General features: G+C 41.2%; 1 protein-coding gene across 1 annotated transcript in view; it reads left to right on the forward strand.

Moving 5' to 3' along the window:
- CWC27 (CWC27 spliceosome associated cyclophilin) overlaps window positions 1–16,611 on the forward strand; it is a 135,014-nt gene that overhangs the window by 15,985 nt on the left and 102,418 nt on the right. Inside the window, exon 10 of the mRNA XM_068422852.1 lies at window positions 1,063–1,238. Coding sequence (XP_068278953.1) covers window positions 1,063–1,238 — 176 coding nt within the window. The remainder of the gene's footprint in view (window positions 1–1,062; window positions 1,239–16,611) is intronic.

A 16,611-nucleotide genomic window follows, 5' to 3' on the forward strand; every position in this document is an offset into this window, starting at 1 on the left:
TATGGACTTCATGCTACTCTTACTGTGTCACTTACTGTGTCACTCTTACTGTGTTACTTACAGGTCACTTACTGTGACCTGTCAGTCACACCCAGGACATGTACATTGTCTTTAGAGTATTCCTCTCCAAGTGCTGACATCATGTCAGTCTCCCTGATATGCTGCAGTCCTCTGGAATACCATTTCTAAGTCCGTCCTTTCTCTTTGTGTGGTTAAAATTACAGTCATGTAGCATCTTAATGCTTTTTCTTTAGCTAATTAGCATCACTGAAAAATAAGTATAAAAAGATGTGCCATCTAGTCTTTGAGCTGGCATCCTTCCATTAAGATTCATGCAGGCTTCCTTCTTCAAGGAAATAAGTAGTCAAACTTAGGTCCCTTGGTCTAGTCAGGCTGCTTCTTCATTAGTGAGAGGAATGACTTATTTCTCCCTCCAAATGTCTTTGAACCAAAGTGGTTTATCTTTTTTGCCTTCCTCTGCTAGGCCTGGAAGCATAGTACCTCTGTATTAAGTTGGAATGATTGATTCCACAGATTTTCACAGCTTCTTTTGATCAATGTGGTATTTGTAAATTCCCTCACAGAGACTGATGGGCAAACCTCTTCCATCCCATCATGACTGTAGTATAGCCCAGTCGCAGAAAGTTCCTAGTAAGTTTTGTTTTTATTTCAGTGGAAAATGAAGGAAATGTTTAATGTATTGCCTTAATCAAATTTTGGATTCATGAACAATGACCGGACTAACACCACATTGCTATGAGGTCTTCTGCAGACCTGTAAGGCTTTAAAGTCTAGAATAGACTGGTTTAGTTTTTTAAGCCATACAAAAAAGATGTAATTTGTGTATGAAAAAATATTTAATTATTATATTTCTAATTTTTTGTCCCCTCTGAAGCAAATAAGGAGACACTTGTTTGAAAAGTTTGCTTTGAAATAAAGTATTTTCTTTTTTTTTTTTGTAAGGTATTACCTTGTTAAGAAAAACTTTCCATATTCAATATTCTGTATTTTAAAAAAAAAAAAAAGCTAAAAGAGAAGTTTTATCGTTTTAAATCAATAAAGGAGGAAGAACATGATGAAGATGATGCTGATAGTGTAGAAGGTGAAGCTGGTAGTAATGAGAGATTTCAAATAAAAGAACGCATTGCCAAGAAGTTGAAAATTGATACAAGTGAAAATGCTAAACACCAACTTCAAGAGGAAGAAACTAAGACAGAAAAGAAAACAACTAGTCGCAGGTAAGTATCATGCTTTTTTTTTTTTTCCTCCTTCAGCTTGTTTACAGTTAAATTTTCTGCTCAATTCCAGTTTTGCAGTTACTATATTGATAGGTTAGTATTACAGAATCACAGAATGTTAGGGATCGGAAGGGACCTCAAAAGATCATCTAGTCCAATTCCCCTGCTGGAGCAGGATTACCTAGATCATGTCACACAGGAACATGTCGAGGCGGGTTTTGAATGTCCCCAGAGAAGGAGACTCCACAACCTCTCTGGGCAGCCTGTTCCAGTGTTCAGTTACCCTCACCGTAAAGAAGTTTTTCCTCATATTTATGTGGAACGTCCTGTGTTCCAGCTTGCACCTGTTGCCCCTTGTCCTGTCAATGGATATCACTAAGACCCTGGCTCCATCCTCATGACACTTGCCCTTTACATATTTACAAACATTAATGAGGTCACCCCTCAGTCTCCTCTTCTCCAAGCTAAAGAGACCCAGCTCCCCTCAGCCTCTCCTCATAAGGGAGATGTTCCACCCCCTTAATCATCTTCGTGGCTCTGCGCTGGACTCTCTCTAGCAGTTCCCTGTCCTTCTTGAACTGAGAGGCCCAAAACTGGACACAATATTCCAGATGCGGCCTCACCAGGGCAGAGTAGAGGGAGAGGAGATCCTCTCTCGACCTACTAACCACACCCCTTCTAATACACCCCAGGATGCCATTGGCCTTCTTGGCCACAAGGGCACATTGCTGGCTCATGGTCATCCTGCTGTCCACTAGGACCCCCAGGTCCCTTTCCCCTACGCTGGTCTCCAACAGGTCTGTCCCCAACTTGTACTCATACATGGGGTTGTTCTTGCCCAGATGCAGGACTCTACACTTGCCCTTGTTATATTTCATTAAATTTCTCCCTGCCCAACTCTCCAGCCTGTCCAGGTCTCTCTGAATGGCTGTGCAGCCTTCCGGTGTGTCAGCCACTCCTCCCTGTTTTGTGTCATCAGCGAACTTGCTGACAGTGCACTCCATTCACTCATCCAAGTCATTAATGAATATATTGAATAGAACTGGTCCCAGTACTGACACTTAAGGGACTCCACTAGATACAGGCCTCCAACTGGACTCTGTCCCATTGACCACCACGCTCTGGCTTCTTTCCTTCAGCCAGTTCACAATCCACCTCACTACCCGATCATCCAGACCACACTTCCTCAGTTTAGCTGCGAGGATGCTGTGGGAGACCGTGTCAAACGCTTTACTGAAATCAAGATAGACCACATCCACAGCTTTATTATCATCTATGTTCAGATTATTCCCCCCTGCCCACCTCCAACTGCGAAAGATGAATTTGCCTGTTGCTTTCTCATTTCTTAGTTTCACTTGGCAGTTTGAGTCAAGCAGTTAAATTACATTTTGTTACACTGAGCACTTATTGATACCTTGTATGGGAGTTTTATTTTGCCCTGTGCATTATAAATGAAGAGTATCTGTATTTATCATGCTTTACTTTGCCTTTCTACACAGTTGTAACATTGAGTTTTGTAGCTTCTTTATCTGTGATAACACATGGTGGTCATCTACCACCGAGAGTTACAGAAAGTAGCTGGTCCACAGGAAGTATACTGAGATCAAGGAGGATGATGGATAACTTGAATCTCAAAATCTTGTTGCTAGTCCTACAATTGAGATCGATGTATAATCCCAGTGGTAAATTACATTAATATTTATCTTGTGTCGACTAAAATGGTTGTATGTCACTACATGGGACAGGAGTATGTGACGTAGTTTTCTGTCTCAAATCTTGCAGAAACATTGTGCTGAAGCAGTTTCCTGACTGCAGAAAGAAGCAATTCCCAGTTTTCAGTACTCTGCCTTCAGTGACTGATTAATCCTGCACCCTAATAATGTTTGTGATATTACCCATAATGTTCCCCAATACAAAATAAGTATAAACTTCTCAGAGTGAACTGTTCTTGATCATGGAAATTGGACAAATACAGATTAGTGTTAGATAGCTATATCAGAGAGTGGAGGCAAGGATTCAGAAATTTAAAAGTTCTCCGAGAAAAGCTTTTTCTGAAAAAGTGCCTTCAAGTATGTGGCAGCCAAATAACATCTTTAGAATAGCAAAAGACATTGGACTCTGTACATACTTACTACCTACCTATCTGTCCAACAACCCGTCTACCAATCTGTTGAACTGTTGAGTTTTACAGGGATGGCTGTTAGAGACAAATTTGCCTGAGGTGTAGTAACAAGTTTCTAGCGTGAAGGCAACACAAAGCTAGAGCATACCCTTAAGAATGAGATACTCTCTACCCAAGCTTGCATGATATTTTCTCACATTTTCAGAGACATTTGTGTAGGCATTCTGTAAGCTGCTGACTCTGCATGTGGATGGTCAATGTGCTGTGTTTGTGGTTATTCTGCTCTTTCAGGGTAGTAGCAGTAGCATTATAGCTAAATGGGTTATCTTAACTCAGAAGAGGGTTTTATTGGATGCGTTTTGTGCAGTTGGGAGCCATAGCCTTGGGAGACACTGCTTAGTACCAGAAGTAACATCAATTTCTAGACTTACTGTTTTCCAAATAATTGTCTGGCATCCTCTGGTGTGAAAATCAAAGGCATGGTATTGTTTGTTATAAATAAGGTGTTATTAACTTTGAGGTCTGATGAGAAAAGATGAACATTACCAAATTTCGTTGTCTGTAAAAGTGACTTTTTTGTAAGTGTACTGGAGGTAGTTGATCATATTCTCATGGGACTTCACCACTCACTGTAGTCCAAGTGTGTGTTGATCAGAGCAGGCAGAGATGTGGGAGGTGCAAATATCAAACAAAAAGTTGGATCCACCATACATAGCTTGAAGGGTGATGTCTACTAACATATCAGAGGGCCAAGAAACGTCTGATATCTATCAGAATTGTTCATCTCATCAGATAATTTGAATGTGCTAATAGAATAATTTTATTTCTAAAAATAGTTTTTCAGAGTACTATCTTTTAACATGCATGACTTTTTCTACAAATCTGTATTCATTTGTGTCAGTCCTGTTTCTTTCAATAGAAATCCATTTGTGAAGTCAGAAGTTTGCACACCTGTTTCAGAGAAACAATATGGAAACAATAGACACCTTCTCAAATTCATGGTACTGAGATCCAATACCACTTCTAAATGCAATCATACTTGGAGTGCTGTCCTGGTTTGGCTCAAACCAGGCCAAATAGTCTTAGAGAACCCAAGGTCACTGCTTACGAGTAAAGAGCCGAAGGGGGTTGTACCTGCAGGGAGTAGTGGACGGGGCAGGTGACCCAGGATTGACCAGCAAGGTATTCCATCCCATACATGTCATTCTCACTTTCCTGTTTATCACTAACCCACTGCCTCCTGGAGGTGGGGCCCAGGAGGGAGGGGCCCTCCTGTCTCCCACTGATTGGTACCAGCTTTGCCAAATCTCCAGTTAAAAGCCTGCAGGTGTGATGGCAGTGGAGCTACTGCATTTTGCTCTCTGTCTGTGCTGGGGGGAGGTACTGCCTTTTCCCCTCTGCCTGTACTGGGGGGAGCAACTCTGCCTGAGGAGGATTTCCAAGCTCTTGATCTTGGTTTTGTACATATTTGTATATATTTGGTTATTTCTATTATTATTGTTATTATATTCTTTTTCATTATTCTAGTTTATTAAAACTGTTTTAACTTTCCAACCCATAAGTCTCTCTCCCTTTTCCCTTTCCCTTTCCCTTGGGGGGGGGGGGAGAGGGTTAACAGAGAGCATCTGCCACCTGGTTAATAGCTGGCCCAGCTTTAAACCGTGACAGATTTATTGGCGCCCAACGTGGGGCTCGAGAGAAGCTCCAACAGGTTGCTCTGATAAGTTGAATCCTGGCTCTGGTGGGAGGAGACCCAGAGAGCTCAGCTGAGAGAATATCAGATTTCTTCCTTTGAGATTTACAAGGGGTTGGAAAGTTAAAACAGATAGTGAAGATGGTGATGTCATTTTTGAATGCTGTGTTATCTCATCTATTTATGGAGTTTCTTTCACAATTGAGTATTGCAATGATGCCTTACCTGCCGTGGGCACTGTGTTATTGCTTGCTTCTTATGAATGTTTACATGCAGTTTAGCAGTGGGTGCTGGTCGAAATGTATTGTTTTGGTATGGGGTTTGATACTGATTTATGCTGTGATAAACTGGGCAGTTAATATTCCGATCTCTTATCTCTATGACACAATGATGGGCAGCTTTAATCGCGAATCAGTAGCAGCGACTTCATCTGCACGCTCCAGGCGTCCTTTAGCTGATTCTGTTAATGATTACACTTCCAGTTTTACTTTGGGAAATAGTACCTTCTCCTTTTCTGCCAAGCTGATTCCACTAGATTTTGCGAAATTAGGATGGTGCTGTCTAGGTGGCATGTTCTTATTTTTGGTTGTCCTGAATGTGTTTCTGATGTGGGATAAGATTAAATATCGGTGCAGGGACAGTTGTAGGTGTTATGCAGCCACCTCAGATCCTACAGTGTGTACTGCTGCTACAGCCACTCAACCCACTGAAACCTTGGCAGCCTGTACCACAGCTGCTACACCCCCCAAGATGGCCACTGCAGCTACTCAGACTCTCAGCACTCCCAAGACAGCCACTGCATCTACTCAGACTCCAGCATCTATCGAATCTCTGCCAATTGCTCCTGTAACCAGGAAGAAATACCAAAAGAAATCAGCTCGTGAAGTGAAGGATGATGACTCAGAGCCTTCTAAGGCAGAGCCATCATATGACCCAGGTGAGGGCCCTTCTCAGGCAGAGTTAGGGCCTGACACAGATGGGGGTTTCCTCGATCGTCCTTTTAAAGCAGACCCATCACAGAAGAAAGGTCCTTCTAAAGCAGAACTATCACAAGAGGACTCGGACGTAGAGATAACCTACCACTCCTTATCCCTGAAGGACCTGAGAAATATAAGGAAAGACTTCAGCCGTTATGACAGTGAACCTATTATTACCTGGTTGCTCCGATGCTGGGATAATGGGGCAGACAGCATGCAATTGGATGGCAGAGAAGCCAGACAGTTGGGATCCCTGTCCAGAGATGGTGGTATTGATAAAGCGCTCGCAAGAAAGTCAAACACTGTCAGTCTCTGGAGGCGACTCTTGTCAGCTGTAAAGAGCAGGTATCCCTATAAAGATGATGTTATGAGCCACCTAAGCAAATGGACCACTATAGAAAAAGGTATTAACTACCTTAGAGAACTGGCTGTGCAAGAGATCATTTATAGACACCCACGGGACATTGTAGATCCTGTCGATCCTGATGAAGTGGAATGCAACCGATCCATGTTCCGGAAGGTTGTGAAGAATGCTCCACCGACATATACCCATACATTGTCAATATTAGTATGGGGAGAAGATGCTATGGCACATTCTACTGTGGGCGAAATGGCTAACTGTATGCGACAGTATGAAGATAGTATTTCTTCCCCACTGCAGGCACGCATCTCGGCTGTGGAAAAAATGACTAAGGAAAACAAGGACTCATTTAAACAACTGTCAGACAAACTGTCCATGATCGAGAATAAACTTGACTCTCTACCTACACAGGCGTGCGTTGCAGCTGTTAGGAGAAAACGCTCTCCTACAGGACCAGCTCAAAGGAAACAGAACACATCACGAGGTATCCTGTGGTTTGCCCTGCGTGGTTACGGGGAGGATATGAGCAGATGGCATGGACAACCTACCAGTACCCTACAGGCACGAGTACGTGAGTTGCAAGCTAAAAGAAATACCAGAGAGAATTTTTCTAGGAGGATGGCTGCTCCAGTTACCAGTGAGCAGGACCCCAGTCAGGGGAGATGGGCCTCAAATCACTTTTTCCCAAGTGTGAATAGGAGAAATGAAGGTCCAGTCCCTGTGAGCAGCACGAATCCATTTCTTGATTAGGGGGGCCCTGCCTCCAGCCAGGTGGAGGAGAGGGACAACCGGATTTATTGGACTGTGTGGATTCGATGGCCTGGCACATTAAAACCACAAAGGTATCGAGCCCTGGTAGACACTGGTGCACAGTGCACCCTAATGCCATCGGATCATAAAGGGGCAGAATCTATCAGTATTTCAGGAGTAACAGGAGGATCTCAAGTGTTATCTGTATTGGAGGCCGAAGTGAGCCTAACTAAAAATGAATGGAAAAAGCACCCCATTGTGACTGGCCCAGATGCTCCGTGCATCCTTGGCATAGACTACCTCAAGAGAGGGTATTTTAAGGACCCAAAAGGGTACAGGTGGGCCTTTGGTATAGCAGCTGTAGAGACTGAGGACATTAAACAGCTGTCTACCTTGCCTGGCCTCTCAGAAGATCCTTCTGTTGTGGGGTTGCTGAAGGTTGAAGAACAACAGGTGCCAATTGCTACTACCACGGTGCACCGACGACAATATCGCACCAATCGAGACTCCCTGATCCCCATTCATAAACTGATTAGACAATTAGAAAATCAAGGAGTGATTACCAAGACTCGCTCACCCTTTAATAGTCCTATATGGCCAGTGCGAAAGTCTGATGGAGAATGGAGATTAACTGTGGACTATCGTGGCCTAAATGAAGTTACGCCACCGCTGAGTGCTGCTGTGCCAGACATGCTAGAACTTCAATACGAACTGGAGTCAAAGGCAGCCAAGTGGTATGCCACCATAGACATTGCTAATGCCTTTTTCTCTATTCCTTTGGCACCAAAGTGCAGGCCACAGTTTGCTTTTACCTGGAGAGGTATCCAGTATACCTGGAATCGACTGCCCCAGGGGTGGAAACACAGTCCTACTATTTGCCATGGACTGATCCAGACTGCACTAGAAAAGGGTGGAGCTCCAGAACATTTGCAATACATTGATGACATCATTGTGTGGGGTGATACATCAGCAGAAGTTTTTGACAAAGGGGAGAAAATAATCCAAATTCTTCTGAAAGCTGGTTTTGCCATAAAAAGGGGCAAGGTCAAGGGACCTGCCCGGGAGATCCAGTTTTTAGGGATTAAATGGCAAGATGGGCGTCGCCAGATCCCGATAGAGGTGATCAACAAAATAACAGCAATGTCCGCACCAACTAACAAAAAGGAAACACAAGCCTTTTTAGGTGTTGTGGGTTTCTGGAGAATGCATATTCCAGATTACAGCCAGATTGTACGCCCTCTTTATCAAGTGACCAGAAAGAAGAATGATTTTCAGTGGGGCCCTGAACAACGACAGGCTTTTGAACAGATTAAACAAGAGATTGTGCATGCAGTAGCCCTTGGACCAGTCCGTACGGGACAAGATGTTAAAAATGTGCTCTACACCTCAGCTGGGGACAATGGTCCTACCTGGAGCCTCTGGCAGAAAGTGCCCGGGGAGACTCGAGGTCGACCCCTAGGATTTTGGAGTCGAGGATACAAGGGCTCCGAGGCCAATTACACTCCAACTGAAAAAGAGATACTGGCAGCATATGAAGGAGTTAGAGCTGCTTCAGAGGTAATTGGTACTGAAGCACAACTTCTCCTAGCACCTCGACTACCAGTACTAGGCTGGATGTTCAAGGGTAAGGTTCCCACTACCCATCATGCAACTGATGCGACGTGGAGTAAATGGATTGCATTAATTACGCAGAGGGCTCGAATAGGAAACCCTAATCGCCCAGGAATCTTAGAAGTGATCATGGACTGGCCAGAAGGCAAAGACTTCGGAATGCCACCAGAAAAGGAGGTGACACGTGCTGAAGAAGCCCCACCATATAATGAACTACCAGAGGATGAGAAGCAGTATGCCCTGTTCACCGATGGATCCTGCCGTCTTGTAGGAAAGCATCGGAAGTGGAAAGCTGCAGTATGGAGTCCTATACGACGAGTCACAGAAGCCACAGAAGGACAAGGTGAATCAAGTCAATTTGCAGAAGTAAAAGCCATCCAGCTGGCTTTAGACATTGCTAAACGAGAAAAGTGGCCAAGGCTGTATCTTTATACTGACTCATGGATGGTGGCAAATGCCTTGTGGGGGTGGTTAAAGCAGTGGAAGCAAAGCAACTGGCAGCGCAAAGGGAAACCTATTTGGGCTGCTAAATTGTGGCAAGATATTGCTGCTCGGCTAGAGAAACTAGTCGTGAAGGCACGTCATGTAGATGCTCACGTACCTAAAAGTCGGGCAACTGAGGAACATCGAAACAACCAACAAGCGGATCAAGCTGCTAAAGTGTTCCAAATAGATTTGGACTGGGAACACAAAGGTGAACTATTTTTAGCTCGGTGGGCTCATGACACTTCAGGTCATCAAGGGAGAGATGCAACATACAGATGGGCTCGTGACCGAGGGGTGGACTTAACCATGGACTCTATTGCACAGGTTATCCATGATTGTGAAACATGCGCCGCAATTAAGCAAGCCAAACGGTTAAAACCTTTGTGGTATGGGGGGCGGTGGTTGAAATATAAATATGGGGAGGCCTGGCAAATTGACTATATCACACTCCCTCAAACCCGCCAGGGTAAACGTTATGTGCTTACCATGGTGGAGGCGACCACCGGATGGTTGGAAACATACGCTGTGCCCCATGCCACTGCCCGGAACACTATCCTGGGCCTCGAAAAGCAAATCTTGTGGCGACACGGCACGCCAGAGAGAATTGAGTCGGACAATGGGACTCATTTCAAAAACAGTCTCATAGACAACTGGGCCAAAGAGCATGGCATTGAATGGGTATATCACATCCCCTATCATGCACCAGCCTCTGGGAAAATTGAACGGTATAATGGGCTGTTAAAAACTACCCTGAAAGCAATGGGGGGTGGAACCTTTAAAAACTGGGATAAACATCTGGCACAAGCTACCTGGTTAGTTAACACCAGGGGATCTATCAATCGAGCTGGCCCTGCTCAGTCAGACCTTCTACATACAGTAGAAGGAGATAAAGTCCCGGTGGTGCATGAAAGGAATCTATTGGGAAAAACTGTCTGGATTCTTCCTGTAACGGGCAAAGGTAAACCCATTCGTGGGATTGCTTTTGCTCAGGGACCTGGATGTACTTGGTGGGTGATGTTGCAAGATGGTGAAGTCCGATGTGTCCCTGAAGGTGATCTGATTATGGGTGAGACTACTTAAGCCTGAACTGTATGTTGTTGTTGCATAAGTGTCTTTCAGGTTAAGACAGTGTTGATGAGACCGGAACTAGCTTCATCAAGTGGCGTCCAGTAACCTCCTCGAGTCTGACATCTTTAACCTGCAACCCGTGGGCACGAACCATGACGAAAGAGAGACTGCTAGCCAGAGAGACTGCTGAGAGACTGCTAGCCAGATGGAAACCCACAATCCTGAACCAAATGAACTTGATGGACTTTTCGCATAAAGATGAATCATAGACTAGTGATATGTATATATATATTTGAAAATGAAAAGGTAGTGGTGATCTGAGTATGACATGAATGGTATGGAATAAGGGGTGGAATGTCCTGGTTTGGCTCAAACCAGGCCAAATAGTCTTAGAGAACCCAAGGTCACTGCTTACGAGTAAAGAGCCGAAGGGGGTTGTACCTGCAGGGAGTAGTGGACGGGGCAGGTGACCCAGGATTGACCAGCAAGGTATTCCATCCCATACATGTCATTCTCACTTTCCTGTTTATCACTAACCCACTGCCTCCTGGAGGTGGGGCCCAGGAGGGAGGGGCCCTCCTGTCTCCCACTGATTGGTACCAGCTTTGCCAAATCTCCAGTTAAAAGCCTGCAGGTGTGATGGCAGTGGAGCTACTGCATTTTGCTCTCTGTCTGTGCTGGGGGGAGGTACTGCCTTTTCCCCTCTGCCTGTACTGGGGGGAGCAACTCTGCCTGAGGAGGATTTCCAAGCTCTTGATCTTGGTTTTGTACATATTTGTATATATTTGGTTATTTCTATTATTATTGTTATTATATTCTTTTTCATTATTCTAGTTTATTAAAACTGTTTTAACTTTCCAACCCATAAGTCTCTCTCCCTTTTCCCTTTCCCTTTCCCTTGGGGGGGGGGGGAGAGGGTTAACAGAGAGCATCTGCCACCTGGTTAATAGCTGGCCCAGCTTTAAACCGTGACAAGTGCTCAAATGGTGAAGTTAATTTTAGTCATTTCAGTATACATTTGAACCTTCTGTGTAAGTTTTAAAAAATAATTTTAGACACTTTCCAATTTTGTATCAGATAGGAAACCTCAGGAAAAAGAATTCCACACTCTTTCTGGCAAGTTGTTTGAGAAATTCCACAGGTCTGTTGTTTTTTATTAGAAAGCTTAAACCTAAACTTCAAACTATAGAACTGCTGTTTACATGAAGGAATGTATACAGATAGAAATGTTTGCCATCATTGCAATAGTAATCAAATTTATCAGCATTACATTGAGTTTGTAGAATGGCAATGGCTTGAGATGATCATCTGAAGGCTTCAGAGTAAACAATCCTCTTCTAGTTGGGTAATTAAATCTACTGGTTTTACATTTGTTTTCATCCTGTAGGTGGAGCTCAGGTGCTACACATTTCTAGTTACCAGCTTTTAAAAATTTTCACTGCTTGTTGTTTGCAAGACGTGCAGTGTGGAAGAAGAGTACAGTTGACGGTACAGTTTTTCACTGTATAGTCAACAATTTCAGTTGTGTCCTTATAATGGGTGTGCTATTAAATAGCAATATGAAATAGGTATGTAGAATAACTAAACTACTGAGGAAGAAAAGCTGACTTTTCTTTTTGAGTAGTTAGCATCACTTGAATTTAACACTGTGTTTGCATTTCCTGTTGTATATTTTTCTCCTAATAATTCTATGAATTGCAGTTGAAGTAAGTAATCACATTTTTTTGGCTTATAAGCTGTCACTGACTATAATAAGGAGATGAATAATAATAGTCGTGGTTACTATTAACTACTATTGTAATTAATAGTAGCTATATTGCAACTCCTTTGCATTCTTAGTTTTTCTTATATGCGTGTTGCTTGTCATGGGTAAAATAAATCATCTCATGAAGCTTTAGACATCTACTGTGTGTATATATAAGAAATTACTTGCTTCATCCTCAAAGCAGAAGTCTATAACACTTTTTAAGGTCTAATTCCTCTGACTTCTTTTTCTCCATTTGTTAAAAGACAAGATGAAATAACTAGTTTGCTTACAGATACCTGCACTTGGTCAAATGACTTGCATCCCCACTGTCATTTTGTCATCTAGGCACAATAGTGATAAAAATAGTTAACAATGCTAGGCAGACATGCTGAAGTTCATGCTAAGTCCATTTCAGACCATGCAGTAAAAATTGCATATAGTTAAGACACTATAATATTTTCTTAGCATCTGAATAAACATTGACACACTGAGCATGCAAGTTTGCTTTCCTAAAGTGCTCTCATAGTACTGTGGTATAGAGCAGCCAAAGGTAATTTTGTGTGTGATCTCATGGAAATCTTTTAAAAGACCTTAAAACAAAACTTTAAAAGTCTGCAGTTGTTATAAATGAAGAATTGCATATTTTTTGTTCATAAATTAATAATATATGGTAGAATATTTTGTTCTAAATACATTTGCTGTGCACTTATTACCTTGTGCTTATAATGCAGGCATTATAATGAAACAAAATAAAATAATTTTGGAGACTCACATAATTCTACAATGGAAGGAATCTTGTGATTCTTGTAATTGTTGAAAATCTGTAACTTTGTTATTTATAACAGTTATATTTCTGTGCACCTATGGAATGCATTCAAGGGGCTGAGACTGATGTCAAACAAGTCTGCTGTCTGTAATCTTCATTGTGAGGTGGCTGATATCATTGCAAGGCTGCTGTCTGTAGTCTTTGACACACTGTGGAAATCCTCTGACTGGAGGATGTTGCAGATGTTGCACCCATTTTCAAAAAAGGCAGTCATCATAGGGATGATCCAGTTAGCCTCACTTTGGTCCTTAGGCAAATCATGGGGTAGGTCCTGTTGGAAGCTGTTTCTGGGCACGTGAAGGAGAAAAGGGTTATTAGAAGTAGTCAGCATGGATTTAGCAGAAGCAAGATGAGGGGAGGGCAGTGGATATCATCTGGTTTGAGCATGAGGCTAGAGCAGATGAGTTGCTGAGGTTCCTTCTGACCTGAATGCTTCTGTGATCTGTTTGTTTTAAGCTTATTTATTTATTTATTTTCCCCACCCTTAGACTCTGCTGAGCCCTGGGATAACAAGTCCAGCAGCTCTTCAGTATTTTCTTTTAATTGTTTTTAAGTTACATGTATATATATTTAGGTATTTTGTTTATGTTTCTACTTACTTAATCCAATATCTCATCTTGTGTTCAGGAAGCTTTTATACATTTTTGTGAATGTTATTGTTTGTAAGTACTGGCAATATGATGTGAATACCATATACTTGGAGCTACTTATTCACTTTGGAGTACGAAGTTTATCTTTTTGTATATAGAACTGTGATATTCTTTCTTCACAATAATTACTATTTCCAATTTATTAGCTATCTTTCTAATCCTACTAGCATTTTCTTAAGCCAGGTATAACTGTTACTACCAGGCCTTGTCCAACAATGCAGCTTGTCTCCTTGCTTTTCAGTTTAGCATCAGGAAATAGAAGTTGTATGTTAGTAAGACTGGCTCTATGAGTTCTTGAGTACAAACTCTCTTTGCAACTGACTTCGAACTTCACTGTACCTAAAGAACTGCTGCTGTTTACAAATAGCAAATTCAGGTATTCTGTTAACAGTGTGTTAAGCCAAAGGAGACCCTTAGATAAACTGTGTATCTCATGCCATAATTTACTGCCAGTTACCCCTGTATTGAGGTTTGGCTCACTGTTTGGCTACAGCTGAACAGGAAAGTCATTCAAACATAATTTGGTAGGTATCAAGAAAGTGTAGTTTGGTCTGTATTTAGTCAGTGATTGTGATCTATTCCAGTGTTTAGATACCTTACCCCTAACGGTACCTCATCCAGTTTTACATTTTAATTTTTCTGGGTTCAGCTTGTAGCAAGTGAATTTTTTGATGTGCCTTTTTCTGAAGTTCACTGTAGTATGCTGTATTTTCTCTTACTTCAACTACTTAAATTCTAAGTGAGTCCTTTCTGTCTTTTTGATAAGCTGTACCCGTTGAGTTCTTTCCGTCTTTCATAGTAAGACAATTTTTTCCAGTCCTCAAATCACTTTGTCTTTTTTTGTTCCTTCTCCAATGTTTCAACATTCTTTAAAGAACTTTGATCAGTAATCTCTTATTAGCCTTACTAGTGCTGTATACAGAGAGCGGCAACTTTTTTTCTTACATCCACCTCCCTGCTTATTTGTACAGTGCCCACATCAACCCTTCTTACTGGTATTCCACTGGGATTGCTTATGTTGGTACGGTTTTCCAGATAATTTTCAGGCATCACTCTCCAAGAACTAGTTTCCTGTTTTATACGCTTACTCCATTTTTTACTTCATAGATTTTGACAATTAGTTGTCCTTGGCTTTCTTTTGTTTCATTTAGCAAGCACAGGTTGCCCAGCAATCCTGATAGGACAATTTGCTACTGTGACAGTTTGTGTGATTCACTAGTAGTGGATTTAGTACCGAGGTTCATGGAATGGATACATATATTTCCAGTCAATGTTTAATGTCTCATTGGCAACTATATTAAGCAATAACTTTGTAACCTAATTCTTACATAATGAAGACTTCTTTCAGCCTGTTTTGTATTGCTGATTTATTTTTAAGGAATTCCTCACTTGAAAGGACTGGGAAGCAAGTTTTCCTGATTTCGTATAATAAGAAGGGTTATTTGGGTTGACTCTAAAATCAGCCAAGTTAGCAACCAGTCAGGAACTCATGTTGAATTCTGCTAAGAAACCCTCTGATAGCATTATGTCAGAATCGATATGCTACTCTGAAACCTTTTTGGTTTTGACTAGTATGCTTTTTCTGTGGGAAAGTTTTACTGGATTATTGTATTCTAGCTTGATTCTAGAAGTACTATTTTGTGTGTATGTAGTCCAGTACCAGATGTTTTTGAAACAGAGACATTGCAATAAAATTCATGTAAAATTCATTTAACTGTCGAGATGAGCGCATGTAAACTGATTAGTGTTCATTTTTTGGATATATAATGAAACTAACAGCTTTACCTGCAGCTCATAATAATACAGACAAACCTATTGCCCTTTTATCATGACCTCTTAACTTTGGATCTAAAAGTCTTTCCTGAAGTCCTTAAAGTGCCAGGGTTTAGAATAATGGAAAACATCTGTTAGGTCTTAAAAGAATAGAAGAAAAAAACCCACAAAGCTGTCAAGTGGAACCAAACAGAGATTAAAATCTATCACTAGATATACTGTACTACTATAAAAAATTATTGCATGAGATTGCCTTGACATTTATAGTCTCACCTGCTCTTGTATTTTTTCGTATTATGGTACTTTCAGATCTTTGTTACTATACTGCCTACATTTTTAATTTAATTTTCGTGAACTTTTGAATTCTTACATATTTATAAGTGTTAAGAGTAATGCTTGTGTTTCATCTGAGAATGGAAGCTTATTTCTAAATATTTGTATTTTATTAAAAAACATTCATACTGTACTTCAGAAAAGACATGTTCACTGTGTGATTATTATGCTCCATTTGTATGGGTATTCTTTTAAAACTAGAAGCCATTGACAGTTATAAACCAGCAAACCAGCTTATGTTGTTTCATTTTAGCTTCCTTGAAGTGGGCCTTTTTGTGCCTCACCCTAAAATAAGTGTCCAAAGCTATTTTAAACAATTCAATAGAATAAATTGAGAAATTCCAATTTTATGCAAAAGTAGCTATTTAATCATATACTGAAACAGAACAATTACTAAGTGAGTGGTGACATGAAATTAGACTTTTCTATGTCTCTCTTGCAGAGGAGTGTATTTGAAGTACATTGTCTTGATTTGAAAGCAGAGTGGGTAATGATGTCTACATAACACGTGACAAAGTTAGATATATAGCTGTGTAATATACTTCTATACAGTGGCAGCTGTAGAGTTACGACACTTTCCATTTGACTTCGTTGTGCTCTGTGTAGCCTATATTTCAAATAAGATGGTGACTAGAGATCTGTAATCTTTTCTTGGAGTGAGGAGAGAAAGTATTTTATGACCAAAAGAACCCCAGCTTCCCTTCTGAATACTTCTAATTTGTTCTTCAGTGCTTTCTTGTATTAAGATACTCTGCTGTGCTTTGCAAAACTATGTTAAACATAAAACTTCCAGAGAGTATTGTCTAACATTCCTCACCCTGCCCTCTTGAGTTCCGATTTTTAGATCTACTATAATCAGCATAAAATTTCATAAATTTTGCTGGGTACTTAGCTAGAGTTTACCATCAACATCCCCAGAGCTCCATCTGTTAGAGTACTATATGTTTTATACTAAAATATAGTCTAATATATAAAA

Source organism: Nyctibius grandis, chromosome Z, assembly GCF_013368605.1.
Source record: "Nyctibius grandis isolate bNycGra1 chromosome Z, bNycGra1.pri, whole genome shotgun sequence".
In the NCBI taxonomy this organism is placed as follows: Eukaryota; Metazoa; Chordata; class Aves; order Nyctibiiformes; family Nyctibiidae; genus Nyctibius; species Nyctibius grandis.